Here is an 18756-nt window from a genome sequence, read left to right on the forward strand (position 1 = left end):
CAACTAAACTTGAATAGCTTTTACACAAATGAATCATTAAAAACATTAATAATCAAAACATAACAACAACAATAATACAATAATACAAATATAAACAAACAACTTCCAAAGACCATTTCCACCCAAAGCTGAACGATGTGTGAATGGTAAATATTTATTACGTTTATTACATAACATTTTCTAATCAAAACATCATTGTCCTCTCTCTGAGTGAAGGTGTATTTGTGATGAGACAGGTGGATGTCATCTCTCTGAGTGAAGGTGTATTTGTGATGAGACAGGTTGATGTCATCTCTCTGAGTGAAGGTGTATTTGTGATGAGACAGGTTGATGTCATCACTCTGAGTGATGATGTGTTTGAGACAGGTGGATGTAATCTTCATCACTTGATATCAGACAGAGACACAACAACATGACTCTCAGTTCCATACAAAACTTTATTGACATTAATCATTATTTACATCATCATCAATGTATGTATATATGTATACCATTTCGATTTCCCACCTGGGTATCAATAAAGTTAAATTAAAATCTCCCCCCAAAAAACACAGACTAAATCTAATTACAGAAATAAAATTTATTAAAAATGTGTCTCAGTTACTCTGGTGATGGCTGCTTTCATTCACAGAGTTTGGATTTTAACTGAGCCAAATATCTCCCTCTCATCACACATGATTTTGAACTGAGGGTAAAGGGGCTCAGTGAACGTGGTGTGGAATGTGTACAGGTGGGTCAGTGTACCAGAGGAGACGCTGTAAAAGGACAGAGCGCCGGCCGGAAAGTCCAGATACACTCCTATACACTTTGGGTCCGGCCTGGGTACTGGCACAACTGAGAACCTGATATTATGAATAAATGTGTACTGTTCATTGCAGCAGAAAAGCCCCCAAGACCTCTTCTTCTCAGTAACCGATCTGGGTGTATATGTCACCCCAATGTCAACCCAGCCAGTCCATTCAACCTGCCAGTAGAAACGACCATCAGACAGGGGCTCCCTGCAGCGTACTTTGGCCCACTTATCCAACTTTTTTGTCCGATCTGAGTCATCTGAATCCGAGAAATCCAAATGAGGATATCGGTTAACCTGCGTTCTCCTCACCACCCTCGTGTTGTCCTCGGACAGAGTCAGGTCACTATCTGCTGACATATCGTTCAGCTTGAGCTGGCAGGCATCTGTAGCAAGACAAGGCAGAAAAACAGAAACACATGTGTTTTATGTTATTTTCACAATTTGCTTATAAAAGTTTAGGTGCTTAAAAAGCCAGCTTTCTTTTCCTAAATGTAGTTTGATGACTCACATTTCCTCAGGCCTGGTTTGATTCTGGACTCTCCACCATGGTCCAAACTGTGGGACAAAGAAAGAGTCATGTAGGGCCTATTGAACCTGATTACAGTGGAGATTGCCTTGATGATTTCACTATATAAACTAGAGTCTTGAATTCCCATTGAGCAATGAGGTGTTAACAGAAGCAAAAGTCAAATCAACTACATTTCCTTTTACCTGAGTTTCTCCAGTCTACAGTGTGGATCCTCCAGTCTAGCAGAGAGCAGCTTCACTCCGGAGTCTCCTGGGTGATTGAAGCTCAGGTCCAGTTCTCTCAGGTGGGAGGGATTTGACTCCAGAGCAGAGGCAAGAAACGTACAGCCTTTCTCTGTGACTAGACAACCAGAAAGCCTACAGAGAGAAGAGACAGCATAAAACAATGAACAACTGCTAGAGTATATATTTTTTAAGTTAAAACATTTAAATTCCATTTAAGTGCAGTGCAGTTCACTAGTTCAATCATTCCTATTTGACTGTTTTCTGAAGTTTACAGTATGCTTTCACAATATCAAATGTGTAATCTACCTAAGAGTCTGTAAGGCACAGTTGGGGTTCCTCAGTCCAGCGGAGAGGAGCCTCATTCCAGAGTACCACAGGCTGTTGTCTCTCAGGTCCAGCTCTCTCAGTACTGAGTATGACCACAGGACAGGAGCCAGGGAGACACAGGAACGTCTGGAGAGATTACACTCCCTTAGCCTTGGGAGGGAAAAAGGGAGAGAATTTAACGCTACGTTCTCTTGGTGTTTCCATTGTTACGGTATAGTTTTAACAATGCGGTAATAAAAGGTTTCTTCTACTGTAACATGTGGAAGATTAAACATAACGGTTTATTTCTCACCCCAGAGTCTGTATCTGACAGTGTGGATCCATCAGTCCAGCAGACAGCAGCTTTACTCCAGAGTCGCCCAGTTTGTTGCAGCCCAGACGTAGTTCCTCGAGCTGACAGACTGCTATAGCAGAGGACAAACTTCCACAGGACTCCTCTGTAACCCCACAACCAGTCAGTCTGTCCAACATGAAAAAACATGTATTAACTAAATGTAAAGGGGAGCTGTCATTAATCAAGAATAAATTAACCTATAGGGCCAGTTTCAAGACACATTAAGCCAAATCCTGGACTAAGAAGCTAGCTAACAATCAATGGTAAGTGATAGGGGCATGTGTGCAATGTTTTTACATAAATGAACAAATCACCTAATGTCAAACCACATATGGAGTTGATTTGACAATTTTGAAAATTGCAGGCATTTCCCTTCTATTGATCCTGACCTTCCCCTTTAAACATGTTCATTACTCACCTCAGTATCTTCAGGTTACAGTGTGGACTCATAAGACCACTGGAGATCTGCTTCACCCCTGTGTCTGTCAGTTTGTTGTAGCTGAGATCCAGCTCTGTCAGACATGAGCCAGCTGCCTGGAGAGCCGAGGCAACGGTTTCACAAACGTCATCTTTGAGATCACAACTGGTGAGTCTGTGTGAAACAACCCCCAAAAAATGATTGAATTGTTCAAACTTGCCAACATGCATACCACCATCATTTAAAGTTGTTTATCATTATATGTATTGTTTGTTTTCTTTGCCAGAGTAGATTTGGAAGGTTACTGACTGTTGAAAAGTGTTCTGCTGTGTGTTGTTCCAGGCATAGCACTCACCTCAACACAAGTGGCTGGCTGTGAGGGCCCATCAGCACAGCCTTTAGAAGCTCTGGTCCTGATCTTCCCATGTTGATATGGCTAAGGTTAAGTGACTCCAGTCGGCAGTTGGGACTCCTCAGTCCAACAGAGAGGGACTTCAGGTCCAACAGGGCGTTGCCGCTGAGGTCCAGCTCTCTCAGCTGGGAGTCGGGCAGCTGTAGTGCAGATGCCACCGTTTCACAGCAACTCGTTGTAAGGCGGCAGTCCGCTAGTCTACAGAGGAGAGACGTTTATTATGGGAGATGTGGATGTAGTATAGGATTAATTAAATGGCTATAAGACATACAGTGACATACTGTACACATCAACACTTCAACTCACATAGCCTTTCGGCAGCATCGAACAGCAGGGACCAGCCTCTTACGCCCCTCATCTGACGTGTTGTACTCTCTCACGTCCAGTTTGTCCAACACTTCCTCTGACATCAAGAGTACGTATGCCATCGCCGAGCACTGTGCAGGCGTCAGCTTCTTCTCAGCAGGGGTTTTGGATGTCAAGAACCTTTGAATTTCATTCACAAACGAGGTATCGTTCAACTCAATCAAACAGTGGAAGAGATTGATGCACCTCTCTGGGGATGGATATTGTCTATGTTTTTCGTCTGAGAGCTTGTCTTTGATGTATTGGATGGTATTCTGGATACTCTCTTTGTCTCCCTCTGTCTGGAGCTGTAGGCATTTCAAGAGGATCTGATTGGACTCCAGTGAGATGCCCAGAAGGAAGCGGAGGAAGAGGTCTAGATGACCGGTCTTGCTCTTCAAAGCTTCATCCACCGCACTCCTCTGCAAGTCATGCAGTGTTTTCTGCTGCTGCTGAGAACCTCTGGGTTGTGGCCTGTAATCTTCGTCCTCACTGAAGTCATCACCTTCTCCAAAATACCCGTAATTCGATCTTGGTAGCCTGTTCTCTCTTGATGCAAACGGGTTGACATTTTCACTGACAAAGAGGTGGGCAACATAGAGTGCAGCGAAGAACTCCTGAATGCTGAGATGCACAAAGCTGTACTTGTTTGCTCTAAACATTGGGTCCTCCTCTCTGAAGATCTCTGTGCACATCCCTGAGAGCAAGAAGACTTATTTGACATCAATGCCACACCCTCTCAGATCGTCTTCAGAAAACACCAGATTGCTCTTTTCCAAGTTTTGGAAGGCTAGTTTTCCAAGCTTCAGAATGATCTGTACGTCAGACTCTGACAGAATACGAGGATCTGGTTAGTTTTTCCCATTATATTTCTTGTTCTTCATGCTTGTCAGAGTGAGAAGGAAACGAATGTACATCTCAGTCAGAGTTTTAGGGACTTTTCCATGGTCATTTTCACTCAACATTTTCCCAAGAACCATGGCAGTAATCCAAGAGAAGACTGGAATGTGGCACATGATGAAGAGACTTCTCGATGTCTTTATGTGTGAGATGATTTTGCTGGACAGGTTCTCATCATCACTGAATCTCTTCTTGAAATATTCTTCTTTCTGTGGGTCGTTGAATCCCCGAACTTCTGTTACACGGTCAAAACAGTCAGAGGGTATCTTATCAACTGCTGCTGGTCGGGAGGTTATCCAGAGGAGAGAAGAAGGAAGCAGATTCCCCTTGATGAGGTTTGTCAGCAGCACTTCCACCGATGTTGTCTTGGTTACATTAGACAACCTCTTGTTGTTATGGAAATCCAGTGGAAGTTGGCTTTCATCCAGACCATCCAAGATGAACACGACTTTGCAGTCGACCACCTTCTTTGCATCCTTTATATCTGTTAGTTCAGGGTGGAAGTCACTCAGGAGCTCCAAGAGATTGTAGTCATCTTTGATTAAATTCAAGTCCCTGAATGGAAGTGCGAAGACAAAATCTACATCCCGATTGGCTATTCCTTCTGCCCAGTCAAGGATGAACTTCTGCACTGAGACCGTTTTTCCAATGCCAGCGATTCCCTTTGTCAGCACAGTTCTGACGGGTACCGCTTGTTTGGATTGGGATTTGTCATTATGTTCCTCTGTCTTAGGGTCTAAAGATTTAAAGATGTCATTGCAGTTGATTGCATGGTCTTGAAATGCTTTGGTCCGAGCCGTATCTTCAATCTGCCATACCTCATGCTCTTTATTAACCCCTTCACTCTCCCCAGTTGTGATGTAGAGCTCGGTGTAAATATTGTCCAGCAATGTTGGGTTTCCCCGTTTTCCAAGCCCCTCAAAGATGCTCCCAAACTTCTTCTTCATGTTGGACTTGTGTTTGCCCTTGAAAGCCGGGACTCCACAGATCATATGAATGTCTTATTTGTCTGTCTGTGACCTACCGTTATTGATCACCAGCCCCGAGAGTCAAAATGTTTATTTTATACAACGTTTACACCCAACATCAAACATCTTACAAGGTAAGCTTCGATTTGGTCTGTTTGAGCTATAGCTACATGGGGGGTATCAAATTAATCCTTAGGTTGGTAAGAACAAATCTAGCCTATGTTATCTGATGATGTATGACTTAATGGCAACATTGAATGTCCACCGAGTGACTATATCTTTGCGCATTAAAAAATATGACGATGCCTACTTACGTGCTGTAAGCATCCATTACCAACGAGATAAGCTTTCCAGGGATATGCAGTTGACCTGGGTGGGACAAAGCAAGTTCTAGAACCTTCTATGCGTGCTGCGAACTACTGCTACCTGGCTCAGAGACGAGACGCACCGAGCACGCTACATTACATTGTAAACAGATTTCATCGCTTTAATTTAATCGCTTTAGCATAAAAGATGGCTTCTCAAGAAGAAGAAGTAAATAGGTAAAAACTAAGAATATCGAACAGAAGCCTAAAAAGAAGGCAGCTATGAATAAGTAACCGACATAGAAGCTTAGAATAAAATATGGAGTCGGATTCGGATCAGGGGAGCGATTTGGACAACGAGGATTTCGACTCGGCCGACGAAGATTGCTTTCTAGAAGGATTGGATCCACTTTTAGATCTGTAAGTAAATTATTTTCATGACTTTAAATAGCTAATTTACTATATGTATTTCATTTTTGATAAGTTGTCAGCTTTTTGTGCTTTGGATTTAGTTTACATAGGCCTATGTAACAAGTAATTGCAATGTTATATAACTCCAAAGTAGTTATTGTCTATGTTTCATATATTATTTTATTATTATTATTATATATATTATATATATTAGTTCACTGTTTGCTGTTCTAAGTTTCATCCTTGTAACATTGGAGAGGCCACTAAACTCTTATGGCCATTGTTAAAATGTTGTGGTTCTCACCTCTACCTTTGTCTCCAGAGTGTTACTGTTTGCATTGTGTGTGCTTCACACCTATGTGAGTCACTGTACAGATAAAGTTTAGGTTTAGTGTTAGTCATTCCAGTTTTGATGTCTTTGCCAAGAGTGTGCAAAGCTGTCATCAAGGCAAAGGGTGGCTACTTTGAAGAATCTCAAATATGAAATATATTTTGATTTATTTAACACTTTTTTGGTTACTACATGATTCCATAAGTGTTATTTCATAGTTTTGATGTCTTCACTATTATTCTACAATGTAGAAAATAGTAAAAATAAAGAAAAACCCTGGAATGTGTAGGTGTGTCCAAACTTTTGACTGGTACTGTAGCTTGTATCTGACACCCCACCCAACCCCCTCTTTAGTACATCACTGGGGCCAAGCTTCCTGCCGTCCAGGACCTCTATACCAGGCTGTGTCAGAGGAAGGCCCTAGAAATTGTCAAAGACTCCAGCCACCCTAGTCATAGACTGTTCTCTCTGCTACCGCACGGCAAGTGGTACCGGAGCGCCAAGTCTAGGTCCAAAAGGCTTCTTAACAGCTTCTACCCCCAAGCCATAAGACTCCTGAACAGCTAATCATGGCTACCCAGACTATTTGCATTGCCCCCCCACCCCCACCCCATCTTTTTACGCTGCTGTTACTCTGTTTATTATCTATGCATAGTCACTTTAACTCTACCCACATGTACATATTACCTCAATTACCTTGACTAACTGGTGCCCCTGCACATTGACTCTGTACCGCTACCCCCGTATATAGCCTCCCTACTGTTATTTTATTTTACTGCTGCTCTTTAATGGTTTGCTATTTTTATTTTTTACTTCTCTATTTTTTACTTAACACTTTTTTTTTCTTTTTTTTCTTAAAACTGCATTGTTGATTAAGGGCTTGTAAGTAAGCATTTCACTGTAAGGTCTACACCTGTTGTATTCGGCCCATGTGACAAATAAAATTTGATTTGATTTGTCATTGAAATATGACTTTGAATATAAAAGAAATAAAAAAACGGCTATTTTGTGTGTGATTGATCTTGTGTATTCTGAACTATGTAACTCCTATCTATCTTCTGATCATTTCCTCACAATCTTCCAGATGTCTTCTTTCCAAATATACCAAGTTTTTGCATGTCAGAATCATGTAATTACACATGAATAGCAGTTACTTTTGGGTATGTCTATTTACGTGGAAATCTACATTTTGCCGTAACAGTTAAGAGGTTAATTTCATTCACAAACGAGGTATCGTTCAACTCGATCAAACAGTGGACGAGATTGATGCACCTCTCTGGGGAGGGATATTGTCTTTGTTTTTCGTCTGAGAGCTTGTCTTTGATGTATTGGATGGTATTCTGGATACTCTCTTTGTCTCCCTCAGTCTGGAGCTGTAGGCATTTCAAGAGGATCTGATTGGACTCCAGTGAGATGCCCAGAAGGAAGCGGAGGAAGAGGTCTAGATGACCGGTCGTGCTCTTCAAAGCTTCATCCACCGCACTCCTCTGCAAGTCATGCAGTGTTTTCTGCTGCTGCTGAGAACCTCTGTATTGTGGCCTATAGTCTTCATCCTCGCTGTAGCAATCATCCCTGTAGTCATCGTCCCTGTAGTCATCGTCCCTATCGTCATCGTCCCTGTGGTCATCGTCCCTGTAGTCATCGTCCCTGTAGCCATCATCACTGTAGCCATCGTCCCTGTAGTCATCGTCCCTGTGGTCATCGTCCCTGTAGTCATCGTCCCTGTAGCCATCATCACTGTAGCCATCATCCCTGTAGCCATCGTCCCTGTAGTCATCGTCCCTGTAGTCATCGTCCCTATCGTCATCGTCCCTGTGGTCATCGTCCCTGTAGTCATCGTCCCTGTAGTCATCGTCCCTGTAGTCATCGTCCCTGTGGTCATCGTCCCTGTAGTCATCATCCCTGTAGTCATCGTCCCTGTAGTCATCGTCCCTGTGGTCATCGTCCCTGTAGTCATCATCCCTGTAGCCATCATCACTGTAGCCATCATCCCTGTAGTCATCATCCCTGTAGTCATCATCCCTGTCTCCAAAATATGTGTCTCCAGAATCACTGTAATTTCTTCTTGGTAGCTCTTGGTAGTCTCTTAAACAAAATGGGTTGACATTTTCACTGGCATATGAGTAAGCAACATAGAGTGCTGCAAATAACTCTTGAATGGTGAGATGCACAAAGCTGTACATCTTTGCTTGAAACATTGGGTCCTCCTCTCTGAAGATCTCTGTGCACATCCCTGAGAGCAAGATGGCTTCTTTGACATCAGTGCCACACCCTCTCAGATCGTCTTCAGAAAACACCAGATTGCTCTTTTCCAAGTTTTGGAAGGCTAGTTTTCCAAGCTTCAGAATGATCTGTACGTCAGACTCTGACAGATCACGAGAATCTGGTTCGTTTTCCCCATTATACTTCTTGTTCTTCATGTTTGTCAGAGTGAGTAGGAAACGAATGCACATCTCAGTCAGGGGGACTTTTCCATGGTCCTTTTTGCTCAACATTTTCCCAAGAACCATGGAAGTAATCCAACAGAAGACCGGTATGTGGCACATGATGTGGAGGCTTCTTGATGTCTTTATGTGTGAGATGATTTTGCTGGACAGGTTCTCATCATCACTGAATCTCTTCTTGAAGTATTCTTCTTTCTGTGGGTCGTTGAATCCCCGAACTTCTGTTACACGGTCAAAACAGTCGGAGGGTATCTTATCAACTGCTGCTGGTCGGGAGGTTATCCAGAGGAGAGCAGAAGGAAGCAGATTCCCCTTGATGAGGTTTGTCAGCAGCACGTCCACTGATGTTGTCTTGGTTACATTAGACAACCTCTTGTTGTTATGGAAATCCAGTGGAAGTTGGCTTTCATCCAGACCATCCAAGATGAACAGGACTTTACCGTCGACCACCTTCTTTGTGTATTCTATATCTGAAAGTACGGGGTGGAAGTCACTCAGGAGCTCCAACAGACTGTACTGGTCGTATTTGTTTCGATTCAAATCCATGAATGGAAGGGTGAAGACGAAATCTACATCCTGATTGGCTCGTCCTTTTGCCCAGTCAAGGATGAACTTCTGCACTGAGACTGTTTTTCCGATGCCAGCGATGCCCTTCGTCAGCACAGTTCTAATGAATACCTCTTCTCCAGGTAAGGGTTTGAAGATATCATTGCAGTTGATTGCATCGTCTTGATATATTTTAGTTCGAGACGTATTCTGTATCTTCCAAACCTCGTGTTCTCTGTTAACCCCTTCACTCTCCCCAGCTGTGATGTAGAGCTCTGTGTAAATCTTGTCAAGCTGTGTTGGGTTTCCGCGTTTTCCAAGCCCCTCAAAGATGCTCCCAAACTTCTTCCTCATGTTGGACTTGTTTTTGTCCAGTACATTTATCATTTCTTCATCTAAAAAATATATATATTATACATTTTATTACCTTCATTTGTTAAGGTCATTATGCAAATAAATCAACATTTCTGTAATAATTTTTTCTTTTTTTGTTTTGGTATTATTTTCTATTATAACAAAAAGAACAATCAATAATTGTCTTACCAGCACCATGTGAAGGCATAGTAACATTGATGTTTTGATAAACTGAACCTGTAACATTGCAGCCAACAAGCTGGGGTGCAACAACAACAGAACCACTCTGAGCCATAATGTAGGACTGTGGATGAGCAGGTTGAGCCACGATGGAGGACGGTGGAGGAGCAGGTTGAGACATAATGGAGGGCGAAGGACCAGAGTCCTGGGCTCGAACGAGGGACTGAGGAGTCTGATCCATGATATCAGACAGTCAGTCTCCTCCCCCTGAGAGAGACAGAGAGACAACATTAGGAGCAAGTCTGACAACAAAAACAGAAACATTTGAGTATGCTAATAGGTCCTTAGTTCATTGGTTATGGCAAGGTAAGATAATTGTAAATATTGATTCATTTATTTCCTATTTTTCATTAGTTTAAATGACTGGAAATCTTACAGACAGTGGCTAGTGGCTTTATCCTAACACACAGATACTTGCAGTACAGGCTAGCCTTTATCATAACACACAGGGATCTGCAATACAAGCTAGCCTTTATCATAACACACATTGACCTGCAGTACAGGCTAGCCTTTATCATAACACACAGGGACCTGCAGTACAGGCTATCCTTTATCATAACACACAGGGACCTGCAGTACAGGCTATCCTTTATCATAACACACAGGGACCTGCAGTACAGGCTAGCCTTTATCATAACACACAGGGACCTGCAGTACAGGCTATCCTTTATCATAACACACAGGGACCTGCAGTACAGGCTAGCCTTTATCATAACACACAGGGACCTGCAGTACAAGCTAGCCTTTATCATAACACACAGGGACCTGCAGTACAGGCTATCCTTTATCATAACACACAGGGACCTGCAGTACAAGCTAGCCTTTATCATAACACACAGGGACCTGCAGTACAAGCTAGCCTTTATCATAACACACAGGGACCTGCAGTACAGGCTATCCTTTATCATAACACACAGGGACCTGCAGTACAGGGTATCCTTTATCATAACACACAGGGACCTGCAGTACAGGCTATCCTTTATCATAACACACAGGGACCTGCAGTACAAGCTAGCCTTTATCATAACACACAGGGACCTGCAGTACAGGCTAGCCTTTATCATAACACACAGGGACCTGCAGTACAGGCTAGCTTCTATCATAACACACAGGGACCTGCAGTACAGGCTAGCCTTTATCATAACACACAGGGACCTGCAGTACAGGCTATCCTTTATCATAACACACAGGGACCTGCAGTACAGGCTAGCCTTTATCATAACACACAGGGACCTGCAGTACAGGCTAGCCTTTATCATAACACACAGGGACCTGCAGTACAAGCTAGCCTTTATCATAACACACAGGGACCTGCAGTACAGGCTATCCTTTATCATAACACACAGGGACCTGCAGTACAGGCTAGCCTTTATCATAACACACAGGGACCTGCAGTACAGGCTATCCTTTATCATAACACACAGGGACCTGCAGTACAGGCTATCCTTTATCATAACACACAGGGACCTGCAGTACAAGCTAGCCTTTATCATAACACACAGGGACCTGCAGTACAGGCTATCCTTTATCATAACACACAGGGACCTGCAGTACAGGCTAGCTTTTATCATCCGGGTATTCCAGACTCGGTCCTGGGGACCCCAAGAGGTGCAAGTTTTGGTTTTTGCCCTTGCAAAAGGCTCCCGAACAGCTTCTGCCCCCAAGCCATAAGACTGCTGAACAGTTAATAAAATGACTACCCTGACTATTTGCATTGACTCTCTTGCTCCAGCTCTTTGCACACTCACTGGACTCTACCCACACACTCACACATGCCACACTGACACTCCAACACACACACACACACACACACACACACACACACTATATATGCTCACACACACAAAACACACAGACACATGCATATTGACACAACACACACACTCACACAGACACACTTTCACAATCTGTCACACACATCACACACACTGCTGCTACTCTGTCTATTATCTATCCTGATTGCCTAGTCACTTTTACCCCTACCTACATGTAGATATTACCTCAATCACCTCAACTACCTCGTACCTGTGTGCATTGACTCGGTACCGGTATACAGCCTCGTTATTGTTATTTTATTGTGTTACTATTTATTTATTTATTTTTTGCTAATTGTCTTACTTTTTAACTCTGCATTGTTGGGAAAGGGCTCGTAAGTGAGCATTTCACCGTAAAGTCTACACCTATTGTATTTCGGCTCATGTGACAAATAACATTTGATTTGATTGATTTGAATTCCCATTTTAAAGCTTCCTGATTATAAATTAATATTTCCGGTCATAATTATCATTTTTAATAGCTTCCAATCCACATTATCAAAGTGTATTATTTTGTTGGGAAAGGGCTCGTAAGTGAGCATTTCAGTCCCTACACCCAAACGTAAGTGAGCATTTCAGTCCCTACACCCAGTCCCTACACCCAGTCCCTACACCCAAACGAGGGCATTGCGTTCATCCACCTCTGGCCTGCTGGCTCCCCTACCTCTGCGGAAGCATAGTTCCCGCTCAGCCCAGTCAAAACTGTTCGCTGCTCTGGCACCCCAATGGTGGAACAAGCTCCCTCACGACGCCAGGACAGCGGAGTCACTCACCACCTTCCGGAGACATTTGAAACCCCACCTCTTTAAGGATTACCTGGGATAGGATAAAGTAATCCTTCTACCCCCCCCCTTACCCCAACCCCCCCCCCCCCCCCCCCATAAAAATAAAAATAAAAATAAAAAAACATTGTAAAGTGGTTATCCCACTGGCTATAAGGTGAATGCACCTATTTGTAAGTCGCTCTGGATAAGAGCGTCTGCTAAATGACGTAAATGTAAATGTAAATGTATTACTTTTTCAAAATGCATTCATATTCATCCTATTACAGCTGTGGTTATTAAATCACATGCAGATCCCATTTTCAATAGCTCCCAGCTGTCCAAATTAGATTTAAATTTAAAAGCATCTAAAACCACTTACTGACCTCCCTCCTCTATAGTACACCCATTAGAAATGCCATTTTCATCGCACTGATTTCACATTAATATTTCCTGTGATTGGTCTAATTTTCAATACCTTCCTATCCATATGAGCTACAGATCTACAGACAATTGCAGTGGGTTCCTTGACCTTTCTTATCAAAGGTTCACCTTTTTAAAATTATTCCTCCCTTTGGTCCTCATATTACTGCTTTGGTTACTAATTCACGTACAGATCTACTTTTCTATAGCTTTATATCCCGAGCGGCGCAGCGGTCTAAGGCACTGCATCTCAGCGCTAGAGGCGTCACTACAGACCCTGGTTCGATTCCAGGCTGTATCACCACCGGACGTGATTGGGAGTCGCGTAGGGCGGCGCACAATTGGTCCAGCGTCGTCCGGGTTTGGCCGGTGTAGGCCGTCATTGTAAATAAGAATTTGTTCTTAACTGACTTGCCTAGTTAAATAAAAATAAAAATATCCAGGTGGTTTTGAAATCTAACACTGAAAATACTTTCCAATATTATGCGCATAGAAAGTCTACACCTCCCCTTGGATTTCTTCACATTTTATTGTGTTACAAAGTGGGATGATGAATTTAAGTATACAAAATACTCTGTAATGTCAAAGTGGAAGAAACATTCTAACATTAAAAAAAATAAAGACACTAATATACGTTGATAAGTATTTACCCCCCTGAGTCAATACATGTTAAAAGCACCTTTGGCAGCGATTATAGCTGTGAGTCTTCTTAGGTAAGTCTCATAAGAGCTTTGCACACCTGGATTGTGCAATATTTGCCCATTATTCTTTTCAAAATTCTTCAAGCTCTGTCAAGGTGTTGTTGATCATGGCTAGACAGCACTTTTCTAATTTTGCCATAGATTTACAAGCAGATTTACGTCAAAACTCAGGAACATTGACTGTCTTCTTGGTAAGCAACTCCAGTGTCGATTTGGCTTTGTATTGTAGGTTATTGTCCTGCTGAAAGGTGAATTCCTCTCCCAGTGTCTGGTGTAAAGCAGACTGAACCAGGTTTTCCTCTAGGATGTTGCCTGTGATTAGCTCCACAATATTTATTTTAATTCTGACCAACTCCCCAGTCTTTGCCAATGTCAAGCATACCCATTCCATGATGCAGCCACCACCATGCTTGACAATAAGGAGGCAGATACTCAGTGTTGTGTTGGGTTTGCCCCAAACATAAGGCTTTGCATTTACGCCCAAAGGTGTATTCCTTTGTTGTGTATTTTTTTCTTCAGTATTACTTTAGTGCCTTGTTGCATACAAGATGCATGTTTTGGAATATTTTTATTCTGTGTATTTGTATTCTTCTTTTCACTCTGTCATTTAGGTCATTATTGTGGAGTCACTACAATGTTGTTGATTCATTCCCAAAATCACCAATGGCCTCTCATGGTGACATCCCTGAGCAGTTTGCTTCCCGTCCTGCAGCTCAGTTCAGAATGACGACTGTGCATTTGATGTGTCTGGGTGGTTTAATACATCAGCATAATTATTAACTTGACCCTGCTTAAAGATATATTCAATGTCTGAATTTGTATTGTTACCCATCTACCGATCACTACCCTTCTTTATGAGGCTTTCGAAAAGCTCCCTGGTCTTTGTAGTTGAATCTGTGCTTGAAATTCAATACTTGACTGAGGGACCTTACAGGTGTTGTATGTATGGGGGAAAGAGGAAAGGATGGGCATTCAGAAATCACGTCAACCCCTTTTATTTCACACAGACTGAGTCCATATACGGTGCCTATAGAAAGACTACACCCACTTTAACCTTTTTTCACATTTTGATGCCTTACAATGGCCATCTCAGTCTCCGGACTTGAACCCCATTAAAAACCTGTGGTTTGAATTGAAGAGGGCAGTCCATAGTCGCAGACGAAGGATATCAAGGATCTTGAAAGATTCTGTATGGAGGAAAGGTCTAAGATTCCTCCCAATGTGTTCTCCTGTCTCATAAATCATTTAATTAAATGGCTCAGTGTAGAGTACAGTGTACTTCTGGAAAATCTAAGGTGAGGAATTTTGAAAAAATTAAAGGTGAACCTTTGATAAGAGAGGTCAAGGAACCCACCGCACTTGTCTGTAGATCTGTAGCGCATATGGACAGTGAGCTATTGAAATTTAGACCTAACACAGGAAATATTGGTATATAATCAATGCAATATAAGATAGCAATTCTAATGGGTGTACTATGGACAAGGTAGGTCAAAGATCTCAAGTGGTTTTAGATGTATATGTCATGTGGATGCTATTGATATATTAGATCTGTACGTGAATTAATATCCAAAGTTGTACTAGGAAAAATATTTGTATAGAACCAAAGGGGAAGGAATAAGAGAGGTGAAGGACGCCTTGGTCTGTACATCTTTAGGTCATATGGGTATGAAGGTATTGAAAGTCAGACCTATCACAGGAAATATGAATGTAAAATCAGGGACGTGGTGAACTGGATGAGGGGGTTCAGTGACTTCACATGATGTGGTTTCACATCTCCATTTCGCCTGGATAGGAAGCTTTTGAAAAGTATCCTTGTAAATGGGTCAAATATAGCACCCTTAGTAGTTAGAGGTGACTAATATAAATGTTGTGCCCTACAGCGACTGGAGGCCCTATGCAGTGCAGCCAGGTCACCCGTGATACAAGTCAGTATTCGACGTCCATCCATGTCTGAGGATGTCCACTAAGGGCAACAGTGAGCGCTGTTACCTTCAAGTAGGTTTCGGATTTGCTAGGGCGTTGTGAATGGGGATGGTGGATGGGTGTAAGCGTCTGCCTCCGATTCCAAAGGTTGCAAAGGTTGTAAGTTTGAATCCAGCGATAGAAAGTTATGTTTGATATTTTTGTTTTAAGCCTATCCCAAACATTAACCCTTACCTTAACCATTCGGAGTTAATGCCTAACCTTAAGATTTCGGGTTTAATGCCTAAACTTAACCCTAACATTACAAATGTTGAGTTAATGCCTAAACTTAACGTTAAACACTTTGAAATTTGACGTTTGAGAAACATGGATGAACGTTTAATTTTGACGTGAGACTGTGAGAGCTGGTTGATGTAGTGTGTGTAATCTTCATATAGGGCTAACCCTCCTGAATGGGAATGCAAAAACATATATTTTTTTGCTTACATGCAATCACCGGTATTGCACTTTTAAGATGATCCCTAAACAACCTGAGCACCAGATAACAGCACAATGCCTCCTTTTCAGCTCTGTTAAGGGAAGAGTTCGACTATAGGAAAAAACAATGGGTGTACCTTGCTCTATATCATCATCTGATTCTAGAATCTAGATATATCACTCTCATCATCTGATTCTAGAATCTATATATCACTCTCATCATCTGATTCTAGAATCTAGATATCTCACTCTCATCATCTGATTCTAGAATCTAGATATATCACTCTCATCATCTGATTCTAGAATCTAGATATATCACTCTCATCATCTGATTCTAGAATCTAGATATATCACTCTCATCATCTGATTCTAGAATCTAGATATATCACTCTCATCATCTGATTCTAGAATCTAGATATATCACTCTCATCATCTGATTCTAGAATCTAGATATATCACTCTCATCATCGTTGAAGAATCTAGATATATCACTCTCATCATCCTAGGACCCTCGGTCGGAGAGCTATTGACAAGCGAACTTCCAATATCTAAAGTAAAAACACATTTACTGCGGTGTGAAACGGCAAGGTGATGAGCTTGATGCTCCTTTCCAATAAATATCAAGGGTCTTATTCTGGTGACATGATCATCGATGCTTGGCTGCTTTTTGACAAATATAAAATGTCTTGCTCTTTTGTCCATAATAATCTCATCATGTAGCTATACCCGCACTGTATCTGCGAGCTGTTGACTAGAGCGCAGGTGCCAATACCAGAGGGCACATCCGCTTTATGCAAAGCATTTTTGTGAGAAAACCATCAGTAGAGTTCAAAATGCGATGGAAACCCATTTAAGTTTTCTATATTTTGTATTATTACATGAGAATTTAACCGCAAAAGGCATTGTTATGTGCACTATGTCATCACACACAGCCTTTATCCACAACAACTATGTCATCACACACAGCCTTTATCCACAACAAGTCAATTTGATGGAAACACATCTCTGGTGGGAAAATGCGCATATTGTTTTTATGCAGATTTTACAATATTTACATTAAAATCTGTTGCCAATTTGATGGAAACTTAGCTTATTTTTTGTCAACATTTAGAAAGTTCGCATAGAAAATAGATGCGACAATTGCCTGCCAGGGCAATTAACTATCTTGTCTCAATAAAAACAGCTGTACATAATGATATCACACCTTTAAAAAAATAAGCGCATTAATGAATTGGCGATAGTCTGTATGCCCTCCCACTTATCTGTTTAATGTCTCAGGTAGCCTGCGAAAGCCAGCATGGATAGAATGCAATAACTGACTAATATTTGCCATATTCTAATAATTCTCATGTGCCAACGTATCGCCACGGCTGTGCCATGGTGAAACTTGCACTCCTTTAGATCTGGAATAATTGGATGGTGAAACTTGCCAGCCAACCAGAAAAGCAAGGCGAAGCAATTCAGGCATTCTTTAAAGTCAAGACAATCCTCGTCCTGCAAATAAATATTATTTTTATAGTTGGAAAAAAATTATTTTGCAAGCAGTAGGCTTTTAGAATTAAATGTGGAGTGGTGCTTATAGTTACGCGATGACATCACGTGCCCCGCGTACCTTCAAAAGTAGCCTATTCGGTAATTATCATTTATTCAAGAAACATCGTTTCCATTATAATTTGTCACAGTAAAGAAAGTTCGACAAAAGGAAAATCCACACCTGTCGAACGGATAAAAATGTTGTCGATCTTTTGAAAACGTCTCCTATATTTGCCGTTTCCATTACACATGACGCAATTATATTTTTTTGCTAGATTGCTTTTGTCGAATAAACCTGGGTCAATATAAACCTGCCTAGAGAAGAGATACACTGTATACATTATGGCATAAGTAGTCTAAGTCTGTCCTCCTACCTAAAGATGGAAAAATAAAAATATTCACCTGAGAATTTTTCTTCGTCTGGTGTTCTTTTGACGGTCTTTCGTTTTTACTTCCTTGTTGAGCGCTGTTTGCGAATTTTTAAGTTAACGTTAAAGTCACCTGATTATTTTTGTAGGACATTAACCGATAATAGCGTAGTTCTCGTATTTGTCTAAAGCCTATTGAAATAGGTCAACAATAGACCAATCCATGACGTTTATTAACAGAACAGACCCTTGAAAAAGAAGAAGTAGAAACGGGCTATGCCTAGGCTGGGCTAGTCAGGAATATCCTAAGAACCCGCCCCTTCTCTGTTACTGCGTCTCGTTCTCGTGTGCGATTGGTCGCTGGACCGGTAGGCTACAGCCGCACCTGAAAACTAGGTCAATGAATGCGTGGCGGCTCTCCTACATCTGGATGCGCGTGCAGCAGCCTACTGCATGGGGGCTACTGTGATGGAACAGCTTCGCAGAGCAGAAAGACTGGAAATAATGTCCTGAAAAGCGGTTTTCTCCGTGGATCAATATACCACGACAACCCGACATCCTCAGGTCGCAAGTGACCGCGCATCTTTCACAGAATAACGGAGCTGCGGCGATAAGGACCAAAACATTAATTATCAGGCCGTGGTGACATAGACGGTCTCAGCACAGCAGTCACCGTTAGTTCTGCACAACAACACAACAAAAATGAGGATTTAAATCGCTGTTTTTGTATTTTTTATTTATTTCGCCTGCGGCTGCTGCTGCGGTAACACCCCTCTTTGTAGATCGCTTGCACTCCTCCTCCCTCCCTCCCTTCCTCTCCTCCGCTCTCCATCCTTCCTTCCCCGGAGCGGCTGGGTGGACTTGCGGGGCTATGG

At 42.0% G+C, this 18756-nt stretch overlaps 1 protein-coding gene and 1 pseudogene across 2 annotated transcripts; both read right to left on the minus strand.

Moving 5' to 3' along the window:
* Positions 1-418: 418 nt before the first annotated feature.
* On the minus strand, positions 419-10062 carry LOC311119357 (NACHT, LRR and PYD domains-containing protein 12-like; annotated as a pseudogene). The gene is made up of 9 exons: positions 9831-10062; positions 3344-5261; positions 2981-3235; positions 2626-2799; positions 2166-2333; positions 1853-2023; positions 1505-1678; positions 1302-1348; positions 419-1176 (listed from the first exon to the last, which is right to left on the minus strand). The product of its transcript is annotated as an NACHT, LRR and PYD domains-containing protein 12-like (transcript).
* Positions 7160-9674, minus strand: LOC311119359 (protein NLRC3-like; the record flags this gene model as incomplete). The annotated part of the gene is made up of 1 exon (XM_084194077.1): positions 7160-9674. One exon carries the CDS (start codon positions 9672-9674, stop codon positions 7464-7466), a length of 2211 nt encoding a protein of 736 aa, XP_084050203.1. The 3' UTR covers positions 7160-7463.
* Positions 10063-18756: the final 8694 nt, after the last annotated feature.

The sequence above is a fragment of the Coregonus lavaretus genome, assembly GCF_964263955.1.
Source record: "Coregonus lavaretus genome assembly, contig: HAP1_SCAFFOLD_592, whole genome shotgun sequence".
NCBI classification, from domain to species: domain Eukaryota; kingdom Metazoa; phylum Chordata; class Actinopteri; order Salmoniformes; family Salmonidae; genus Coregonus; species Coregonus lavaretus.